This window comes from Callorhinchus milii, unplaced genomic scaffold (assembly GCF_018977255.1).
Source record: "Callorhinchus milii isolate IMCB2004 unplaced genomic scaffold, IMCB_Cmil_1.0 Scaffold2, whole genome shotgun sequence".
Classification (NCBI taxonomy): domain Eukaryota; kingdom Metazoa; phylum Chordata; class Chondrichthyes; order Chimaeriformes; family Callorhinchidae; genus Callorhinchus; species Callorhinchus milii.
This window is the reverse complement of record NW_024704743.1, coordinates 74,656,425-74,679,038: the sequence shown is the minus strand read 5'-3', so window position 1 is coordinate 74,679,038 and position 22,614 is coordinate 74,656,425. Positions and strand designations below refer to the sequence as shown.

Genomic DNA, 22,614 nt, shown 5'->3' with positions numbered 1-22,614 from the left:
TTGTTTGGATTGTTAAACATTTACACAGAGACAGTCAAGTCACACAGTGTAAGATGGCTTGTCTACCAAGCAGCTAATTGTGAGGTGTTTGGATAACACATACTCTCAGTTCCCCTTAGTTCAAAATGGGATGTGGTTCAAGGTGGTGGAGTGGATTATTATGGCTTATATCATTACTGCAAAATCCTATATCAGAAAGAATTATTTTACAATTATTATGATTGTTTCTTTTACAACTGTTTTGATCTTATTTTCTCCTGACCATTCTTTTTGACAATGCAAAGGCCTCACAAAAAATTTATTCCTGGTTGATTCTTGCTGTATCCCTGGGGGGTTTTCCTTGGAGGAGAATGTTGAGTCCATGAAGGCTGCTCAGTTGTGCCTGACATTGCTGTACTGTGTTCATTGATGGCCCTCAATCTACCTATAATATCTGGTAACAGCTGTATTAACGGGTGGCCACTTCATTCTTTACTGAGCATTCAATTGAGATGAAAGATATGCTATTCAATTATCAAACAAATTATCAAATCTGTGATGAAGTATTGCATTCTTCCATCCATTTCTAAAAACTTGTTGTGGACTTCAATTTCCAGGCAGGGCGAAACCTTAGGGAAGTTTCCTTACTCCACATGCCTCTGTTTATCTAGCAGTAATTGGAAATCTGGTTGTTAGACAATTGGTGGGTAGCTTTCTGGTGGTGATTTCATTCTGTCCTTGAATGCTTCAGATCCTATCTCCCACACTGGCTCCACTTTGTTTCCACAAATGGCTTATCCTCCAGCCCCCGCACCGTCTCGTGCAATATTCCTCGGGGCTCTGTTCTTGGTTCTCCTCTTTTCAATATCTATAGGCTCCCTCTTGGTGACATCATCCGCAGACATGGGGTCAACTTCCACATGTATGCAGATGACACCCAACTCTATCTTTCTGCCTCCACCCTCGACCCCAGGACCACTGCTGTCCTGACAGACTGCCTGTCAGACATCAAGTCCTGGATGAGAGCCAACTTTCTACAGTTGAACGTCAGCAAGACCAAGGTTCTCCTGATTGGATCACGCCAGCGCTTCCTTACCTCAGGCATTGGCATCATCAGCATCCAAGGATGCACAGTCCACCTCCACCTCACCAAGCCTAGGCGTCTTATTCAACCCTCAACTGTCCTTTCTTCCCCACATCTATGCCATGACTCGCTCTGTATTCCCCCACCACTGCAACATTGCCTGACTCCGCAACTGCCTCACTTCTCAGGCCACCAAAACCCTCATTACATGCCGACATTACAACCAGGCTCGACTATGCGAACGCCCTGCTTATCGGCCTCCCCAACTCTTCCCTCCACAAGCTGCAGATCATCCAGAACTCTGCAGCTCGTATCCTCTCCCACACCAGGCTCTGTGACCCCATCATCCCCACGATCGCCTGACTCCACTGGCACCCCATCCCTCAGAGGATTGAGTTCAAAATTCTCATCCTCACCTTCAAGGCCCTCCGTGGCCTTAGCCCCTCCTGCCTCTCCAACGTGGTAACCCCTTATCAACGTGTCCATTCCCTCTGCTCAGCAGGCTCCGGCCTGCTCCATGTCTCCTGCCCGGCCCGCCCACCATCGGCAGTTGGGCCTTCAGCCTCTCTGCCTCTGAATTCCATCCCACATTCCCTTCGCTTGCTCACTCCCTTGCCTCCTTCAAGCATGTCTCAAGATCCTCCTCTTTGACCGTGCCTCCGGCCACACTCCTACCCTCTCTGCTCTCCACTCTCCCTGATCCCAACCACCCCTGCTCCCCTACCGCCCCTCCCCCACTCAGGTCCTAATCCTTGACTGTTTCAGTGCCTTGGGATGTCCTCCCGACGTGAACAGTGCTTTACAAATGTAGTTTTGTATTTATTGTAATAATTCCTCAAAATAAATGTGGTCGCTCAATCCACGACTGTTTGCGGGACACTGCTGTGTGCAATTAGTTGCCGTGTTTCGCTCACAAAACACACAGTCAGTCCACTTTGCAGTACATCCTGTGAAGCACTTTGAAACATCTCAATGACATAACGAGACGCTATATCTAATGCATGGGTTATTATTATTATTAACTCAATACCCCTCGATTGAAGTCTGAGGGTTTCCTCCGTTTATTAATTTCAAATAATTTCACTCTGTTCCTGCTTCCTGGCAGGGCACGCCTTACTTTGTTTTTTTATCACTGGAGGAGGGCTCAGCTGAGAGCTTACTTGGACTCTCAGATCCCTCTGCTCCTCCACTCTGAAGGTTTGCCCTTCGTGCCAATAATTCCACTCAGTGTTTGTTTTTCTCAGAAATACAATACTTCAAGTTCAGCAGCATTAAATTGCTTCTGCCACCAGTTCCACCATTTCTCCAAGTTACAATGCCATGTTGAAGTCTTGTACAATCATTCTTAACAATGCACAAACTGACCATTGTTGACTTAAATTACCACTGGATTTGAAATTGTTGACTTGTAAGTCGTTGTGGTTTCAGACACTGAGATAATCAAACTCACGGAGATGAGATGTTTCTTTTAAGAAACCTTTATATAACAATGTGCAGGTTACACAGAAAGCTATAGTTACCAATCGGAGAGCAGAATAAATGGTCACAAGAGCTTCTTTTTTTTATTTTTGCCTCTTTATTTTTGTTTCTTTCTTCTTTATTTGTAGTTTTGTCTTCAATCCCAAGTCTATTCTGACTTTAGCCTATTGGTGTCCAATATTTATACCTATCAATAAACAGGTCTTTGTGTCCTTTTCTTGCACTGGTCATCACCAAACAGCCATCCGTGCATTGCTCTGACCATGACCATAAATCTAATTGGTTGTCACACATACTTATTTTCAAACAGACCATCTGCAATGCATCCTCTTTTCCCACAATTGCATCTGACATGGTCAAAGATTTCAAAGGGGTTTACAGGACATATCCACACATTACTCATTAAGAATGTTGACACCTATGTTCACAACAATAAAGGTTACACAGAGGTACAAGTGGTCAGCACTTTTCCATTGTATTACTTAGCAAAAGTACATTCCCATAATACATTATTCTTATATTAAGAACAGCTCACTCACAATGCTTCACCATGCATCTAATTTTAGTATCAGCAGCAAAAGCGAATATAACCAATATAATAATAATAATCCTTGCATTTGATATAGCGACTTATCACATCTTCAAGATGTCTCAAAGTCCTTCACAGAATATACAGTAAAGTGAATTGACTGTATTTTTTGTTGTTGTTGTTGTTGTGGGTGAAACGTGGCAGCCAATTGCACACAGCATTATCCCACAAACAGTCATGGATTGAAGTGACCAATTTATAATTTTTTAGTTTTGAAGGAATTATTACCCCCAGAAAAGCGATCCGCCAATCGACTAACAACTGGGTTGCTACTTATTGCTAGGTAAACAGAAGCATGTGGAGTAAGGAAACTTGCCCAACATTTCACCCTTCTGCTGGGATTCGAACCTCGATCATCGTAGTGGTATCTTGTGTGACAATTTCTCAAAATGTATGAAAGGTTTGTATTTTCAAGAACCCACTGACAGAGGCTACATGGTCAGAGTATGGGGTTCTGTAGAGCTGAGTGTCCAGGCACTATGTGAGCTATCCCAAACTATGAATAGGGCGAGAGAGCTCGAGCAGCCCATCATTCCTGTACCTGCTCCACAAACTATTATAATAATATAGTAATATTTCTTGCATTTGCTATAGTGCCTCGCTGGAGTCCTGTAGCTTAGTGGTTAGAGCACTCCCCTTGCAAGCGAGAGACCCGGGTTCGATTCCTGGCAGTGCAAAACCTTGGGCAAGTTTCCTTACTCCACATGTCTGATAATAATCCCTCAAGAAAAAAAAACAATAATAAATTGGTCACTCCAATCCATGACTGTTTATGGGACACTACTGTGTGCAATTGGCTGCTGTATTTCACCCACAAATTCTATATCATGAGGTTGAAAGGCCAGGTGTTCTAAGAGCAGTATAACTAACAGAGTATAAATAACTTTATAAGCAGAATTGAGACTTGACTTTATAACAACTGAGAACTGCCAGTAAACAGAAGAGAGAAAAAGGGATAGAAAGAGAGAGAAAGCAACAAAAGGCAAACCTACTGGTGTGTATTCTAAAGACTTGTACTAAACCAGTGTTGTCTATTGAAAACCTCATCTGGAATCAGGCAATACTTATATGAAGGACTCTTTTATGATCTCACTTCTGGAGTATTGTTTTAAGTAATTCTATAAATCCAGGAACTGCACAACAAAAATGACCAATTTATCTATAAAAACATTCTAATTCAGCAAACACATTCTGTTCAGAGAGAGATTTTTGTTTTGTCTCCTTAAGGTTAGTGACAGAGAGAGATAATCTCAGTGATATTGCCCACTGGCTTGTTGAGCTATCGTTTGCACTTAGAATAATCACATTATGCACATTTGCAGAAAAGCCATAAATGGATCCATGACTGTTGGGCATTACAGGAAGGAGGTTGCCAGCTTGCAAGCTAGGGAGCTGTGAAAGGTATTGCTAAACTGGTCAGGAACAAGTGGAACATTTTAGTAGCCATAATAATGGAAATATGCCATGAGATCTTTCACCTGAACAGGCATATAATACCTTGGTTTCATGCTTCATCCAAAGGCTTGCATGCGACAATGCAACTCCTCCCCCACTCCCTGGTACTGTTTTGTAGTATCAGCTCAGACTGCGTGAATTCAAAGTCCCGACATAGTCACTACACCTGACTATAATTACTATGCAGTAATTATTTGTGAAGAGTTTTCAGACATTTCAATGTGATAAGGACCTATAAAAATGCATGTTCTTTTCACTGTTTACAGTGCACAGTGTGAATCACGTTCAATCATAGTTTTGATTCCCGGCATGGGTTAGACATAAATTCATGATCTGTTCCAATCTTATCCCTCACTATGTTCCTAACTTTGACCAACTGGTTACTATCCTCTATGGGGAAAGGTAAGCAGGGTCTTGGTGATGTGCCTAGGAATGGAATGTCAGGCACCTTTGATGGTCTCCGATCTGGTTCCTGAGCCAAGTGAGTTCGCAGTATTCCGGGGCACTGCTCATGACAGATAGACAGCCTGGCTCTTTGGCTGGACCTGGTGGGTTAGGTCATCCACTGGGGAGAGGGATTCCTCCCCTCTGCTCCTGTTAACCCTGCAAGCCAAACCCCTAATGGGTATGGTTAGAGCACTCGCTTTGCAAGCGAGAGACCTGAGTTCAATTCCAGGCAGGGCGAAACCTTGGGCAAGTTTTCTTACTTCACACGCCTAATAATAATCCCTCCAAAACCAAAAACAATAATAAATTGGTCATTTTCAATCTGCGACTGTTTGTGGGACATTGCTGTGTGCAATTGGTTGCCGCGTTCGCCCACAAATATACAGTCAATTCACTTTACAGTGTGTTCTGTGAAGCGCTTTGGGACGTCCTCCCGACGTGAAAAGCGCTATATCAAGGATTATTATTATTATTATTATTATTATTATTATTATTATTATTATTATTATTATTATTATGGTAGTCCTCACTGGACAAGCAGAGGAAAGCTTTTCGGACAGTTCTTTCAATGGCAAGCAATGCAGTTTTAGTTACTTGAAGTTTGACAACACACTAGCACCCCCTCTGGAGTCTCCAAACCTTATCTCTATTCAACCTACACTTAATACTCTCTGAAATTAGGTGAGTATGGTGCGTCCCTTCAGTGAGAGAGTATTTATTTTAATCCAGACACCAGGGTAATTTTTGTATGTAGGTGGCACATATTTGGACCTCTCAGATTGGTTTGGAGAGTCTTAAGTATGATGATAGGTTTCCATATGTGTCAGACACTCAGCTCACCCAAAAAACGTTCCTAGTTTATATCAGTTGCTGTTTGACTTGCTTTGTATGTCTAGTGTCTATTTTTAATTCAAATCTTCAGCATCCACCTTGATCTTTTTGTTATCTGTAAGCGACATGCAGATGTTGGTTGGTTAAATGTCATAAAAATGTACAGTGCGTGAAAACAATAAGATCTGCTATAAAAGCAACCTCTCCCCTGTGAGTAGATATTCTGTTTACGTAAAAAACACAGGTCATGAAAAAACACAGGTCATGAATTGACTGTATTTTTTGTGGGTGAAACGTGGCAGCCAATTGCACACAGCATTATCCCACAAACAGTCGTGGATTGAAGTGACCAATTTATCATTTTTTGGTTTTGAAAGAATTATTACCCCCAGAAAAGCGATCCGCCAATTGACTAACAACTGGGTTGCTACTTATTGCTAGGTAAACAGAAGCATGTGGAGTAAGGAAACTTGCCCAACATTTCACCCTTCTGCTGGGATTCGAACCTCGATCATCGTAGTGGTATCTTGTGTGACAATTTCTCAAAATGTATGAAAGGTTTGTATTTTCAAGAATCCACTGACAGAGGCTACATGGTCAGAGTATGGGGTTCTGTAGAGCTGAGTGTCCAGGCACTATGTGAGCTATCCCAAACTATGAATAGGGCGAGAGAGCTCGAGCAGCCCATCATTCCTGTACCTGCTCCACAAACTATTATAATAATATAGTAATATTTCTTGCATTTGCTATAGTGCCTTGCTGGAGTCCTGTAGCTTAGTGGTTAGAGCACTCCCCTTGCAAGCGAGAGACCCGGGTTCGATTCCTGGCAGTGCAAAACCTTGGGCAAGTTTCCTTACTCCACATGTCTGATAATAATCCCTCAAGAAAAAAAAACAATAATAAATTGGTCACTCCAATCCATGACTGTTTATGGGACACTACTGTGTGCAATTGGCTGCTGTATTTCACCCACAAATTCTATATCATGAGGTTGAAAGGCCAGGTGTTCCAAGAGCAGTATAACTAACAGAGTATAAATAACTTTATAAGCAGAATTGAGACTTGACTTTATAACAACTGAGAACTGCCAGTAAACAGAAGAGAGAAAAAGGGATAGAAAGAGAGAGAAAGCAACAAAAGGCAAACCTACTGGTGTGTATTCTAAAGACTTGTACTAAACCAGTGTTGTCTATTGAAAACCTCATCTGGAATCAGGCAATACTTATATGAAGGACTCTTTTATGATCTCACTTCTGGAGTATTGTTTTAAGTAATTCTATAAATCCAGGAACTGCACAACAAAAATGACCAATTTATCTATAAAAACATTCTAATTCAGCAAACACATTCTGTTCAGAGAGAGATTTTTGTTTTGTCTCCTTAAGGTTAGTGACAGAGAGAGATATTCTCCGTGATATTGCCCACTGGCCTGTTGAGCTATCTTAGAATAATCACATTATGCATATAATGAATTATAACATCATAGAGCACAGAAGGAGGCTATTCGCCCTATCGTGTCTGTGACGGCCCTTTAAAAAGAGCTATCCGATTCATTCTCACTCTCCCACTCTTTCCTCATAGCCCTGCAAACTTGTCCTCCCCAAATAATTATCTACTTCTCTCTTAAACGCTGTTATTGAATCGGCTTCCATCACCCTTTCAGGCAATGCATTCCAGATCCGAAAAACTTGCTGTGTGAAAAAATTGCTCCTCACCTCCCCTCTGTTTCTTTTAACAACTATTTTAAATCGGTGTCCTCAGATTACTGACCCACCCGCCAATGGAAATAGTTTCTCCTTGTTCACTTATCAAATCCCCTCATAATTTTGAAAACTTCTATTAAGTCTCCTCTTAACCTTCTCTGCTCCAAGGAGAATAATCCTAGCTTCTCTAGCCTCTCCTGATAACTGAAGTCCCTCATTCCTGCTACCATCCTGGTAAATCTCCTTTGCACCCTCTCCACTGCCTTGACATCTTTCCTAAAGTGTGGTGCCCAGAACTGAACACAGTACTCGAGCTGAGACCTAACCAGTGTTTTATAAAGGTTCATCATAGTTTCGTGACTTTTGTATTCTATGCCCCTATTTATAAAGTCCAGCAACCCGTATGCATTTTTAACAGCTTTATCTGCCTGTTCTGCCACCTTCAAAGATTTAGTTATATGAACCCCCAAGTCTCTCTGTTCCTTCACCCCGTTTAAGCTTGTACTGTCTAGCTCGCATTTCTCCACATTAAACCTCATCTGCCACGTGTCTGCTCATTTTACCAATCTGTCTATGTCCGTTTGCAGTCTGCTACTATCCTCCTCACTGCTTACTACTTTTCCTAGCTTAGTATCAACTACAAACTTGGAAATTGTACTCCCTATACCCAAGTCCAAGTCATTTATATAGATCAAAAACAGCAGTGGTCCCAATGCTGACCCCTGGGGGACACCACTGTATACTTCCCGCCAGTCAGAAAAACAACCATTCACCACCACTCTCTGCTTGTAAGTCTCTTATGTGGCACTTAATCAAACGCCTTTTGAAAATCCATATAAACTAAATCAACTGCACTACCTTCAATCACCCTTTCCGTTACTTCATCAAAAAAACTATCAGGTTTGTTAGACATGATTTATTTGCCTTTAACAAATCCGTGTTGGATGTTCTTTATTAACCCATATTTTTCTGAAAATTTATTTTGTCCCGGATTATAGTCTCTAGAAGTTTTCCCATTTCTGACGTTAGGCCCACTGGCCTGTAGTTCCCGGGTTTATCCTTCTGCCCTTTTTTGTCCAGGGGGTGTAGTCCTCTAAGCATTATCTGAGCATTGCTGCAACATGTATCATCTCAGTATCTTTAGTCAATCTCTGAGATGCTACCCCACGTGAAGGGCGCAATATCAATACAGGTTGTTGTTTCTTTTGTACATTGGGTGCCAAAACAACTAGAAGAAAGATGCCTTGAATTCTGCGGAGATGGCTGGTGTACCGAAGTGATTTATGTGAATAGGAGATGGTTTGGGAAGAGAGGGGAGCAAGAGAATTGAGAGTGGAGGAGAGTGAGCTGTGGAGAAGAGTGACCAAGGAGGATAGATCATTGCGGGAGGACCCCAGAGAGGAAGGACTTCAGATGACTCCAAGGCAGCCGAGAAGGAGGAGCGTGGGGTGGGGGAAGATTTTTTTTTCCAGGGTCAGTATCACTGCTGATAACCGTCACATCGCAAACTGCATTTTCAGCCCCTTTCATAACATTCATGGGGTAACCAACATCAACAACAACTTGTATTTATGCGGAAGCCCTTCATGCGAAATAGCATCTTGGAGCATTTAAACAAAGCATCTAAAAATCGTAAGTGAATCTGATGCTCTAGTTTGTTTAAAGCCTGAAAGTTCACTCTCTAGTTAATAGAAAGTCACAACAACATTGCTCTGGAACGTCCTGTAACGTGTTACTTTGTTTTGAAAATGTATTTCTGACTTTGTACTCAAAATGCTGTAAAGCATAGCTTTAGACATAGGTACATTATATGCATGCCCTTTACATGTGTACAGTAACTTCGTACCCACATCAGACCAGTTCCAGCCAGGCTCCACTGGCTCCCTATGTCGAATGGATCGATTTCAAGATCCTCACACTTGCTTTCAAATCCCTTCATGTCCTGGCCACATCCCTACCTTTCCAACCTGCTTACTCCCCAACCCACTACCCATTACCTCCGCTCAACTGACTACGGCCTCCTGCATATCCCTCGTGCCCTCCGTTCCATCATTGGTGGCCGCGCTTTCAGCAACTACGCCCCAAAACTCTGGAACACTCTTCCTCTATCCCTCTGCCTTGCCCCTTCCTTCCTCATCTTCAGGTCACGCCTGAAGACCTTCCTCTTCAACCGTGCCTACGGTCACCTACCCTTCCCCTGACTCAGGTTCGTGCTACTCCACTGATGAGCACTCTGGGACACCTTACATGTGTACAGTGTGTACCTGGTGTGCTCTTCACAAGCCTGGAAACCTATCACACTTTTACTAAATGATACTATTTTGGCGAGTGAAAGTTGTGGTATTCATGCTTAACATTTTCAGTCTCGGTACCTGTAATTATTTGCTGAGATCTACAGATTTCTGTTTCTTTTAAATCTGCACATAGACACTGAAGCACTAAATTACATGCACACAATCTGAGAACTGTGTAGATGTATCAGCCTGGCTCAGGAGGTAGTACTCTCGGCAAAAGGTTGCGGGGTGAAACCTCACATTACACTCCAAACTCATATAGTCGAGGCTGACACTCTAATACAGTGCTGGGGCAGCATTGGGGAGATGTTTATTCCGTTTCCTTTCAATTCCTTTGATCCAGCCTCAAAAGCCAACAATTCTCTGATTGAAAAAAGTGCTTCTACCCTCACCCCTGTTTCTGGTGTGTGGCCTATAGTTAATGTGCAGTCAGGCTTTTAAAAATATATGGTCGGTAACTTTCATCTACCTCCCCCTCCACAAAGTCCATAAATAATAATAATCCTTGCATTTGATATAGCACTTTTCACTTCTTCTAGATGTCTCAAAGCGCTTCACAGAATATACTGTAAAGTGAATTGACTGTATATTTGTGTTTGTGGGCGAAATGCGGCAGCCAATTGGCACAGCAGTGTCCCACAAACAGTTGTGAATTGAGTGACCAAATTGTTATTGGTTGTTTTTTCTTGAAGGATTATTATTATTATTATTATTATCAATATCAGGTGTATGCGTTTGGGGTGTATCTCTAAGTACTGTTCTGTAAGATCACACAGATCATTTCGGGGATTGCTTTGACTTTTGGGAATGGCTTCTCTCTGCTATAAATTGAGTCATTTCAATGTTATCTGTTACAGATAACTGTCTGAGACTCAGTGTCAGCTCATGTGTTTTTTGGGAGTGCGGTGTGGGGGATGAGGGGAAAGGTTCCTAACATGACAAAGACCACTACTTCTTGACATTTTGCTGTCATTTCTTATCCTGCTTATAATCTAATTGCAGCAATTGCTTTGCTCTTTTCTCAGAATATAGTCCTCACACCTTCAGTATGAGCATGAGGTGTTGAGGCATTTTTATCTGTACTGATTTACACCTGATAAAGCAGCATGAATATGGTTGAAACAAAGCGAAGAGATAAAGAGACATCTTGAAATGCTTCACGGGCTATACCTTAAACTGAGGTAACTTTGTTCATCCTCTCCCCAAACTCCAACTGTGAGGAGATGCTGGACTTCCTCGAATCTAAAATCGAGGGGATACGTTCAGCCACCTCAGCCCTGTCCACAGCTACCCTCACATCACCTCTCCCTCATGAACCCCCCCCACCCACCACCCCCCCCATACTCCTTCGACCCTATCTCTCCCTCCTCCCTCACCACGACTGTCCCCAAACCCACCATCTGCTCCCTCGATCCCATCCCCACCTCTCTCCTCGTCTCCCAGCTCCACCTTCTGGCCCCTCTACTGTCCGATGTCATCAAACCTCTCCCTGTCCACCGGTTCAGTTCCCAACCCCCTAAAAACAGCCATCATCACCCACATCCTGAAAAAACCTTCCCTGGATCCATTCCTCCTCTCCAGCTACCGCCCCATCTCTAACCTCCCATTCCTCTCCAAGGTCCTGGAACGAGTCGTTGTGTCCCAGCTCCGCTCCTTTCTCTCTCGCCATTCCCTCTCTGAACACCTCCAATCTGACTTCCGCGCTGCCCACAGCACGGAAACAGCTCTGGTCAAAGTCACTAATGACTTTCTGAACATCTGTCATCAGGGCTCCCTCTGCCTCCTTGTCCTCCTCGACCTCTCTGCTGCCTTCGACACTGTCGATCACTCCATCCTCATACACTGCCTCTCCGCTTTACTCAGTCTTCATGGACCTGCTCTTGCCTGGTTCGATTCCTATCTCTTACTGTCTCCACTTTGTTGCCTCTAACAGTTTCTCCTCCAGCCTCCACACTGTCACATCTGGCGTCCCCCAGGGCTCTGTCCTTGGCCCTCTCCTCTTTAATATCTACATGCTCCCCCTTGGTGACATCATCCACAGACATGGGGTCAACTTCCACATGTGTGCGGATGACACCCAACTCTATCTTTCTGCCTCCACCCTCAACTCCAGGACCATTGCTGTCCTGACACACTGCCTGTCGGACATCAAGTCCTGGATGAGGGCAAACTTACTACAGTTGAATGTGAACAAGACTGAGGCTCTCCTGATTGGCTCGTGCCAGCGCCTCAGCACATCAGGCTCTGGCAACATCAACCTCCATGGTTGCTCACTACAACTCACCAGCCAGTCAGGAACCTCGGTGTCTTGTTTGACCCTCAACTGTCTTTTCTCCCCCACATTCAGGCCATGACCAGCTCTGTTCTCTCACCTCCGTAACATCGCCCGACTCCGCTACTACCTCATTCCTCAGGCCAATGAAGCTCTTGTTCATGCCTTCATCACCTCCAGGCTCGACTATGCAAATGCCCTGCTTATCGGCCTTCCCAACTCCTCCCTCCACAGGCTGCAGATAATCCAGAACTCCGCAGCCCATGTCCTCTTCCGCACCAGAATCCGTGACCCCATCTCTCCCACTCTCGCCCGACTCCACTGGCTCCCTATCCTTCAGAGGATCCAGTTCAAGATCCTGGTCTTCACGTACAAAGCCTTCCATGGCCTCGCCCCACCCTACCTCTGCAACCTACCAACCCGCCAGTTCCCTCCGCTCAGCCGGCTCTGGCCTGCTCCATGTCCCCCGACCCACCCGCCCCACCATTGGTGGGAGAGCCTTCAGCCACTCTGTCCCCAACCTCTGGAATTCTATCCCCCAGTCACTCCGCCTCGCCCCCTCCTTAGCCTCCTTCAAGTCCCGCCTCAAGACCCTCCTCTTCGACCATGCCATCGGCCATTCCCCTTCCCCTCCCCTCCCTTACCCCCCCCAACCCAGCTCGGGTCTGAAATGTTGTACACTGTCCAGCGCCTTGGGATGTCCTCCCGACATGAAAGGCACTATACAAATGTAATCTTGTTGTTGTTGTTGTTGTTATTGTGGGTAAATCGAATGCTTAATGGAATAATGTGGAAGAATAAAATCAAATGGGCTAAAAGGCTTTCTTCATCTTGTAATCGTATTCTTTGAATTCATAGAATCATAGAATATTGCAGCACAGAAGGAAGTCATTCAGCCCATCGTGCATGTGCTGATTCTTTGGAAGAATCACACTTCCCCACTCTTTCCCCATACCTCTACAAATTTTTTCTTTTCAGTTACCTATCTAATTCCCTTTTGAAAGTTGTCTCAAAGCGCCTCACAGAGTATACAAGTGAATTGACTGTACATTTTGTGGGCGAAATGCAGCAGCCAATTGTGCACCACAGTGTCCCACAAACAGTCGTGGATTGAAGTGACCAATTTATTATTATTTTTTTAAGAAATTATTACTCCCAGAAAAGCGATCCACCAATCGACTAACAACCACACTCCTACTTACTGCTAGGTGAACAGAGGTGTGTGGAGTAAGGAAACTTGCACAACATTTTGCCCTGCCGGGAATCAAACCCAGGTCTCTCGCTTGCGAGGCAAGTACTAAGCTACAGGAATCCAGATTGTTGGGGGAGGGAGATCAAAATGGAGGAAGGGGGGTATTAAGCCTGTTCCTTGTGTACATTCAGAACGTTGGGACCTCCTCTTGATGTGAAAGGCGCTACACAAATGTAATTTTGTGGGTTTGTATCAATAATCAGCATTTGCAGACTCCATTGTTAAATTTTCAGATTACATCAAATTGGGGAATAATTACAGTAAAACTTGTATGTCTGCCCAAGTCCCATTGTTGCAGTACAATGTGGATGATGGGGTGAGGAGCATGTGATATTGGTACTGGTGAAAACTATCTCATACACCAAACCAACAGTCAGTCGTTATCAATGGCTTTGGAGTGATTCTTGAGGTCAGTGGTAAGCATCTGTAGAAGTAACTGCAGGATATCACAGCATAAAAGGCCAAACACAAGTATTAATGATCACGAGTTTATATTGTGACATAACTGAAAACTTGATTATTTAATTTGCAACAAATATTTGTATGTACATATGTTACAGCAATCATTTTTGGGAGGCATGTCATATATTATAAATTCACTTAAACACAAATAATAATTCTTGCATTTTGATATATCATGTTATCACATCATTGAAACATCTCCAAGTTCTTCACATGGTTTACTGTAAATTGCAGGGACTGTGTATTTGTAAGTTATCATAGCAACTAATTTTCACACAGCAATATTACACATGCAGTCATGAAGTCAATGATCAATTTTATCTAGAGGATTGTTGGTCAGAACACCGGGAGAAACTCCCTTCTGTATTGAAATAATGTCATGGGAACTTTAACATCCACCCGACCAGGTCGACAGGATCTCAGTTTAACATTTCATCTGAAGGATGGCACCTCCCTCAATGCAGTACTCTCGTAGCACTGCATGGGTGCATCAGCAAGACTGTGAGCTCAAACCGCAACATAGACTCGAAACCACAAACTTTGGACTCAAGCGAGAGTATTACTAACTGCACAAAGCTGACAAATCTACATAACTGTGGATAAATCATGTCTACCAGAAGAATGCGACTGAACAGAGCTATTATTGTCTTGAAAGTTGAAGTGAACATTGGACCATCCCATACACACAAGTATTGGTGAGAACCAGTTGCGAAAGAATCTACCCACATACATTCTAAACTTTTCACCCATAAAGGCATATATAAATGGGTTCACACAGCAGTGTGTGAAGGCTAAAGACTGTGTAATTTGGAGTGCCATTTGTAGCCTACCTTCGTTTCCAATTTTGTTCAAAATTTCCATTTCCAGCAAAGAATTGAGGAAAAGTACAATATTATATGGGATCCAAAACACAAAAAACACAATCATTACTGTGAATATTATTTTTACAGCCCGATGCTTTTTGCTCGCTTTGTTTCCAAGCAAAGTTATAATTATTCTGGAATAACAGAAAGTCATTACAGAAAAAGGAATCAAAAATCCGAAAATATTAACTTGAAAGAAGCCAAAAACCTTCCACGTTGATATTGTTGTATTTGGGTAGAAAATACTACATTCTGTTTTTCCTGAAACTGTTTTAATGTTGTAAAATATCAATTCAGGAAGTGAGGCGCAAATAGCTACAAACCATATTATTGCGCTTGAGATAATGCCGTATCTCACCTTTCTAACCTTGAAAGCAAACACATGGTGAACAATTGCGAGGTAGCGTTCTATACTCATGAGCATTATGAAGAGTATTCCACTGTAGAAGCCGATCAGATAACCAGCATTTATTACCTTACACAAAACATTCCCAAACACCCATTCGTGTAACATGTAATGCAACCAGAATGGAATCGACACAACAAAAAGTAAATCAGAAATCGTCAGATTCAGAAGATAGATGTCTGTCATACTCTTCAGCCCTTTGTACTGTATCAGAACCCACAGAACAAGGATGTTCCCCGGGAGACCAAACACAAACACCAATGAGTAAAGAACTGCCTGGAAGGTGTTGTCGCTCCTGATGTCCTCTGGTAGAAAACCATGATAGTAATCGTAATCCGCCGTGGAAGTCGAATCTTTGGTTGTGTACATTATGTAATTCCTATTGCATTAAGCTGGGAGCAAACAGTAAGCCAGGAGTTAAGATCCAAATACTTTTCAACAAATCTACTGCAGTTTCAAAACATCATGCAGAACATTACGTATTGCAGTGTTGTGTGCAATTTGGGCACCCCATGAAAAATATTTAAAGACATGAAAATATATTAATTATAAGACTAAGAGGTCACCGGGATGAATTATGGAGAGAGACTTCATTAGTTAAGACCTTTATCAATAGAGTTTAAGGAATGATCGGATAGGTGTCCTCAGTATATGAATAGGTTATGATAAGACGAATCGGTAATAGATGATTTCCACTGGTTGCCTAGTCACTCAAGCAAGGGCACAAGTTTATGATGTAGGAATCTCCAAAAAGGAATGAAAGAGAAAGATAACAAAAATGACCCAAAGAGTAGTGAAAATCTGAAAAAAAATTCTTGAATTTTTTTCAAAAAAGGAATTGGATAGATGCTTGAAAAGAATATTACGGGGCTTGAGAGTGGGATTAGATTAGGTGGCTCATGTGGAGAAACATTTATTTTGGTCTGACACATACGGAAACCGAACACTAGACTTAAAAGTATTCAAATTAGACAGCGTTCTGTGCATCCTAACTACACATGGAAATTCCTTCTGTTTTATAATAATAATAATAATCCTTGCATGAGATATAACGCTTTTCACATCTTCTAGACGTCTCAAAGTACTTCACAGAATATGCTGTAAAGTGAATTGACTGTATATTTGTGGGCAAAACGCGGCAGCCAATTGCGCAAAGCAGTGTCCCACAAATAGTCGTGGATTGAAAATGACCAACTTATTATTGTTTTGTTTTGGAGGAATTATTATTAGGCGTGTGGAGTAAGGAAACTTGCCCAAGGTTTCGCCCTGTCTGGAATTGAACCCAGGTGTCTCGCTTGCAAGGCGAGTGCTCTAACCACTGAGCTACAGGACTCCAGAACTGAACCTGGACTCCAGGACTCACTGGTTGTGAATAACATGGACAACACAATCATATGTTTTAGAATGGAATGCATACTCTCTTCCTGGAGGGATCCATCTCCCTTACCTAATTCCAGAGAATATAGGCTAGCAGGAGCCACGGCTTAGGGACCCCAATCTGCATTGATGTATTTTGGAGTCTAACCAGCTAAAACTGCATATCTTGCCATTGAAAGATTGTCTGGCAAGCTTCACACTGCTTGTCTAGCTGGGACTACCTGACCTGTTAGGGCTTTGACTTGCAGGATTAATAGGAGCTGAGTGGGAAGAATCCCTGAACTAGCCTGGCAGTGCTGTTATCAGATGTGTCCTGGAGTACTGCAGTGTACTGACTCAGGGTTAGGGATTTCCGACACAGTAACAGAGGGTTGATCTGATTTCAACATTCCATTACCAATCATTTCACATTGGAGCCAGTTCAGTTCCCAGGAGATCCCGCTTACCTCCCCGAAGGGAGAATCAGGTGATAAACAGCAGCGCAGATGGGTTGGGTTGAGTAGTCACATTTCTGTGCTATAACATTTCACGGTTTTCTGATATACGGTGCTGCCAACAGTTGCAAATGTTAATCAGTTAATGAGAAGCTCTCACTGACATCAATAATTATTGCTGCTCCTAAATAAAGTGCAAATTACAGTAATCCGTGCTGGATTCATTCTATACTCAATAATCTTTCAAATAATGTGGATCAATTTCACAGATATTTAATATGTTAATTATTTTTTAAACAAAAAAAAGTGTGAATAATCACTTACACTTTATTGCACAGCAGGGCACAGGTATTCTTGTCAAGTAGATAGATGACCAGTTGAGGCAGCGTGAGGCTTTGTTTGATAGGAGATCAAATCTTACAGAATTTGAAACTGAGGAAATGCTACATTTCCTGTTTTCTGTAATTGGAAAGCGTAGTGTCCTGGGTCGAGCAAAACCACATGATCAAATGAAAGAACAAAGGGGCATACTAGCAGATATATACATAATGATAAACGTTGCATTTGATTTAGTGCCAATTTTCACTGAAAAATCTCAAAGCACTTTTTCGAGTTTTATGTACAATGTAGAGCCTGTGAATTTGTATGCAAATCTGCATTCATATCTCCAAGAAATGGTCACAAAATGAAAGAACAGTTCCTTTCTAATTGTGAATGTGATCTTTGATGTCCACATACCCAGGCTGGTGAGATCTTGGTTTAATGTCTCATCCAATAGTTGCTTGTGATTTCAGCCTAAACTATTAGCAACAAGTGCTGATGTGGGGGCTTGAACTCACAATCTTCTAGCTCAGAGATCAGAGGACTATCAACTGAGCCAGGCTGACTCTGTATATGCAGAAAATAGATTATAAATCTGTCGAGCATAAGTGGGAATCCTTCAAAATCATTATGTGGAGTTTGAAGGATAAAAGCATACCCAAGTTCAGCAGGGCAAATACAACAAAAATGATCCAATGGATCAATATGAAAATTAAAAGTTTATGGAATAGGAAAATTTACAAACTTTGTAAGGAGAAGGTGCCCACGGTCTGAGTACAAATCTATATAGGATAAAAATTAATTATAATAATAATAATCCTTGCATTTGATATAGCGCTTTTTACGTCGGGAGGACGTCCCAAAGCGCTTCACAGAACACACAGAACACAATTAGCCAAGAAAGAATTGGAAAAGGGATCCAAAAGGGATCCAAAACATAATGCTAAAGATTCTTCCAAAAAGAGAATAGTAAGGGAAGAAGTTAAAATCTTATGTTAGCAAAGAGACTCAAGGGGTGCATAAATAGTAGACAAACAGGAAGTATCTGTATATGAAATGGCTACCCATAAACGTAAATGTATCAAATGACTACTTCTTGGAAGATTTTCAGTGACAAAGTAAGAACACTAAAAATTTGATACCCAACATAATTCTCCTAAATAGGCTAAATTCTTAGGACTGAAAAACAGTAAATACTCTAGGGTGGATTGACTGCGCCCTGGGGAATTTAGACAGACGAGGCAGTCGTTTTGTGCAGCACTGGTAGGCATTTTGAGTGTCAATTACCATTTGTGAGACTAGAAACAAATGCGGCTCTCATATTGTTAGAAAGATGACAACTACAGACCCATTAAACTGGAAAACTCATGAGAGACAATCATTTGGGCATGGCAAGAACAGAACAAACTTACAGTCAAGAGGAGAACTCAATGAATTTTATAGATCAAATGTCTTGACACAGTTGGTCCACAGAAGTACAGAAAGAAGTGACTGAATGGTATTTCCCAATGTTATGTTCCTAGAAAGGCTGTAAAAGAATTCAACTAAAGTAAGTATAAAAATGACAAAAAACCCAGCAGCTAAATTTGTAGGTATTGTGATATCAGGAGGAACCTGTGATCAGAGTTTTGGCAGGTGTCTATCAATGAGTAAGACCAAGTGAGTCCTGCATGTGAAAACCACATTTGCTTGTTTCTAGTCTCACAAAGGGTAATTGACACGCTCAAAATGCCTGGAAATGCTGCACAAAACTACTCCTTTGTATGTCTGAATTCCCCACGGTGCAGGTTGAATGAATTCAGGCATAGGGTTTGAGATGAAACTACATCAGCCATGCTCCAGTAGCTGGTGGATTGTATCCTGATGGAGGCCAGTGTATAGATTATATCCATATAATCACCAATATAGTGTTATTTAGCATTACATAGAGCATCATCTGTTACCCCAATTACGTAAAGTCAGGTTAATAGTTAAGGCAGAGAAATGCTTCCTTTTTGACCTTATAATATTTTTTGACTTGGTGATTCACCCATTTCATTGTATTTGTGCTTTTTATTTCTGGATTTGAGTTTCTTGGCTAATGCCTACATCAGATCAAAATATTTCTGTTTTCTGATGAAGATAACAACAATAAGAACAACTTTGGATTTATATAGCGCCCTCCACGCCGGACGGCGTCTCAGACCACTTTACAGTAATGAATCCTGGGCCCAAGCCAGGGGAAGGGGGAGGAAGGTTTTTTTTATACACTGTGAATATATATACATATATATATATTTGCTTTCCAGTGTGAAAGCATGCCAAAAGGTGACAAAGAATGCACCTTACAAACTGAGTCATACAATATAGTCACAATATATTGCGAATGAATATGTATTAACCTTATAAAGAGTGTGTGATACCTAAAAAAGAAACAATTGCAGTTCAGAAGAGATTAGGTCTGCTTCTGTTAATTGTCAGCATAACTTAATCTCATTAAAGTTCCCGAAAAGTCTTTTGACTGTAAGGGTAGAATGACTTAATAATAATCTTTGCATATGATACAACACCTAAAAATGTCTAAAGCACTTCCAAAGCTTTTCATAATCTGTAAGTATCGTGTATTTCAGTGTATGCATCTTGTGGGCGATCGTGACAACCAATTTGCACACAACGATGTCTTACAAGCAGCCATGAATAGTACCAGTGGAACTTCAACATCTACTTGAATAGGCAGATGGGACCGCAGTTTAATGCCTCATCCAAAGAACAGCACCTCTGACAATGCAATAGTTCCCCAGCACTGAATTGAAGCTTTGAGTTCAAATTCCTGATGTCGGGCTTGATGATTCTCCCTGAAGAAATATACAGACATTATGTCTGGCTTGGTAATGGCAACAATTTGAGTTTGGTGCATGAATGGTGACAATATTTATACCCAATAGCATGAAGGTTGAGTGGAGTCTGATTCTGGTGTCAATGAATTGAAGAAGACATCTGTGTCTTAAGGGAGTTGTATAGCTCAATTTGTAAAGTGCATTCTTTGTCACCTTCTGGCATGCTTTCACACCAGAAAACAAAGATCCATCAAACTATTGGGAAAGAGGAGTCTCTCTGGGTATACTTGGCAATAATCTTCTAACTAAATTGGTCATTCTCTACATGTGATGGCTGTTTATAATAATAATAATAATCCTTGCATTTGATATAGCGCTTTTCACGTCGGGAGGACGTCCCAAAGCGCTTCACAGAACACACTGTAAAGTGAATTGACTGTATATTTGTGGGCGAAAACAGCAGCCAATTGCGCACAGCAATGTCCCACAAACAGTCGTAGATTGAAAATGACCAATTTATTATTGTTTTGGGTTTTGGAGGGATTATTATTAGGCTCTGTGTGGAGTAAGGAAACTTGCCCAAGGTTTCGCCCTCTGCCTGGAATTGAACTCGGGTCTCTCGCTTGCAAAGCGAGTGCTCTAACCACTGAGCTACAGGACTCCACATTATCTTTACTTTGTTTATCTTTACGTTTATCTGTATTAAACTTTATCTGCTAGTTATGAGCCCATGTGCATACCCTATCAAGCTATCTTTGTAAGACCACTGCTGTCTCCTCTAACTCCACAATTCTCCCCAGCTGGTTGTATCTGCAAATTTAACTATTCTGGTCTGCAAATCCAGGTCATTAATATATAAGAGAAATAGGAAGGGTCCCAGTACAGACCCTGAGGCACCCTGCTTAATACTTCCCCCTTTAAATTGATGTCTGACAAGGAATTGGTCAAAACAGCAGTGGTCCTGGAGTTGAGGTTAGAGGCAGAGAGTTGAGTCATTCATGGGAAGTGGACTCCGTGTCTACAAGTGGTGGGAGCCTAAAGATGGTGAAAAAGAGAGCACCAAGGTTAGAGTAATTCACACTGCATGTGACTGTGGTCTAACTGGTTCAGAATAAATCCAGGATTCCAATGTCATCACCCAGGAGAAGTGAAATGCAAAGTCCAGTGAGAAGGGTCTGTGCGCCAGTTAGCATATTACATGTCGGTAAGTAATTAAGGTGGCATCAAAAACAGCTCCGCATTTCTTTGTGAGAGATTGCTTGTTGCTTTGCTTTTATTTGATGCTGGCTGAATGGTATAATTGCTCTGAAGTAAATCACATAAATTACATGCAACACAATGAAATAATGAAAGACCTGAGTTCAATTCCAGACAGGGCGAAACCTTGGGCAAGTTTCCTTACTCCACACGACTAATAATAATCCCTCCAAATCCAAAAACAATAATAAATTGGTCATTTTCAATCTACGACTGTTTGTGGGACATTGCTGTGCGCAATTGGCTGCCGCGTTCGCCCACAAATATACAGTCAATTCACTTTACAGTGTGTTCTGTGAAGCGCTTTGGGACGTCCTCCTGACGTGAAAAGCGCTATATCAAATGCAAGGATTATTATTATTATTATTATTATAACAGAGTGCCATTGTGTGTCTGCATTTGGATCAGTACTCATCTTTATATGGCCGCCCCGCCCTACCACCACTTGGTTGTCTTCATCTGAACTCCTTACCCTCTGGGCATCCTCCCGCAATTACCTATCCTCCTCAGTCAGCCTTCTTCACAGCTCCCGCTCCTGGTTCTGTTCCCATCCCATTAAAAAACGCTGTCATCATTCCTATCCTTAAAAACCCCTCCCTGGACTCTTCTCTACTCCCTAACTACCACCCCATCTCCAACCTCCCCTTCCTCTCTAAGGTCCTGGATCGGGTTGCTGCTTCTCAGCTTCGCTCCTTCCTCTCCCGCCACTCCATTCTCGAACCCCTCCAATCGGGTTTCCATGCTGCCCACAGCACAGAAACAGCCCTGGTCAAAGTGACAAATGACATTCTGTCCATCTGCGACCAGGGTTCACTCTGCCTCCTCGTCCTCCTTGATCTCTCTGCTGCTTTTGACACTGTTGACCACTCTATCCTCATCCACCACCTCTCCTCTCACCTCAATAGCTCTATCCTTGACTGGTTCAGATCGTACCTCACACCGCTTTCACTTCATCTCCACAAACGGCTTCTCCTCTAGCCCCCACACCGTCTCGTACAGCGTTCCTCAGAGCTCTGTCCTTGGTCCCCTTCTCTTTAATATTTAATATGCTCCCTCTGGGTGACATCATGGGATCAACTTCCACATGTATGTGGATGACCCCAAATCTACCTCTCTGCCTCCACCCTTGACTCCAGGACCACTGCTGTCCTGACGGCATGCCTGTCAGACATCAAGTCCTGGATGAGAGCTAACTTTCTTCAGTTGAACGCCAACAAGACCGAGGCCCTCCTGATTGGCTCCTGTCAGCGTCTCCTCACCTCAGGCGTTGACAGCATCACCATCCATGGTTGC

The 22,614-nt window shown here is 42.4% G+C and overlaps 1 protein-coding gene across 1 annotated transcript; it reads right to left on the bottom strand.

Annotated features, from left to right (window-relative positions):
- Window positions 1-14,255: 14,255 nt before the first annotated feature.
- Window positions 14,256-17,409, bottom strand: LOC103183378 (C-C chemokine receptor type 4-like). The gene is made up of 2 exons (XM_007900826.1): window positions 17,252-17,409; window positions 14,256-15,508 (listed from the first exon to the last, which is right to left on the bottom strand). Exon 2 carries the CDS (start codon window positions 15,483-15,485, stop codon window positions 14,433-14,435), a length of 1,053 nt encoding a protein of 350 aa, XP_007899017.1. The 5' UTR covers window positions 15,486-15,508; window positions 17,252-17,409; the 3' UTR covers window positions 14,256-14,432.
- Between the last annotated feature and the right edge of the window lie 5,205 nt (window positions 17,410-22,614).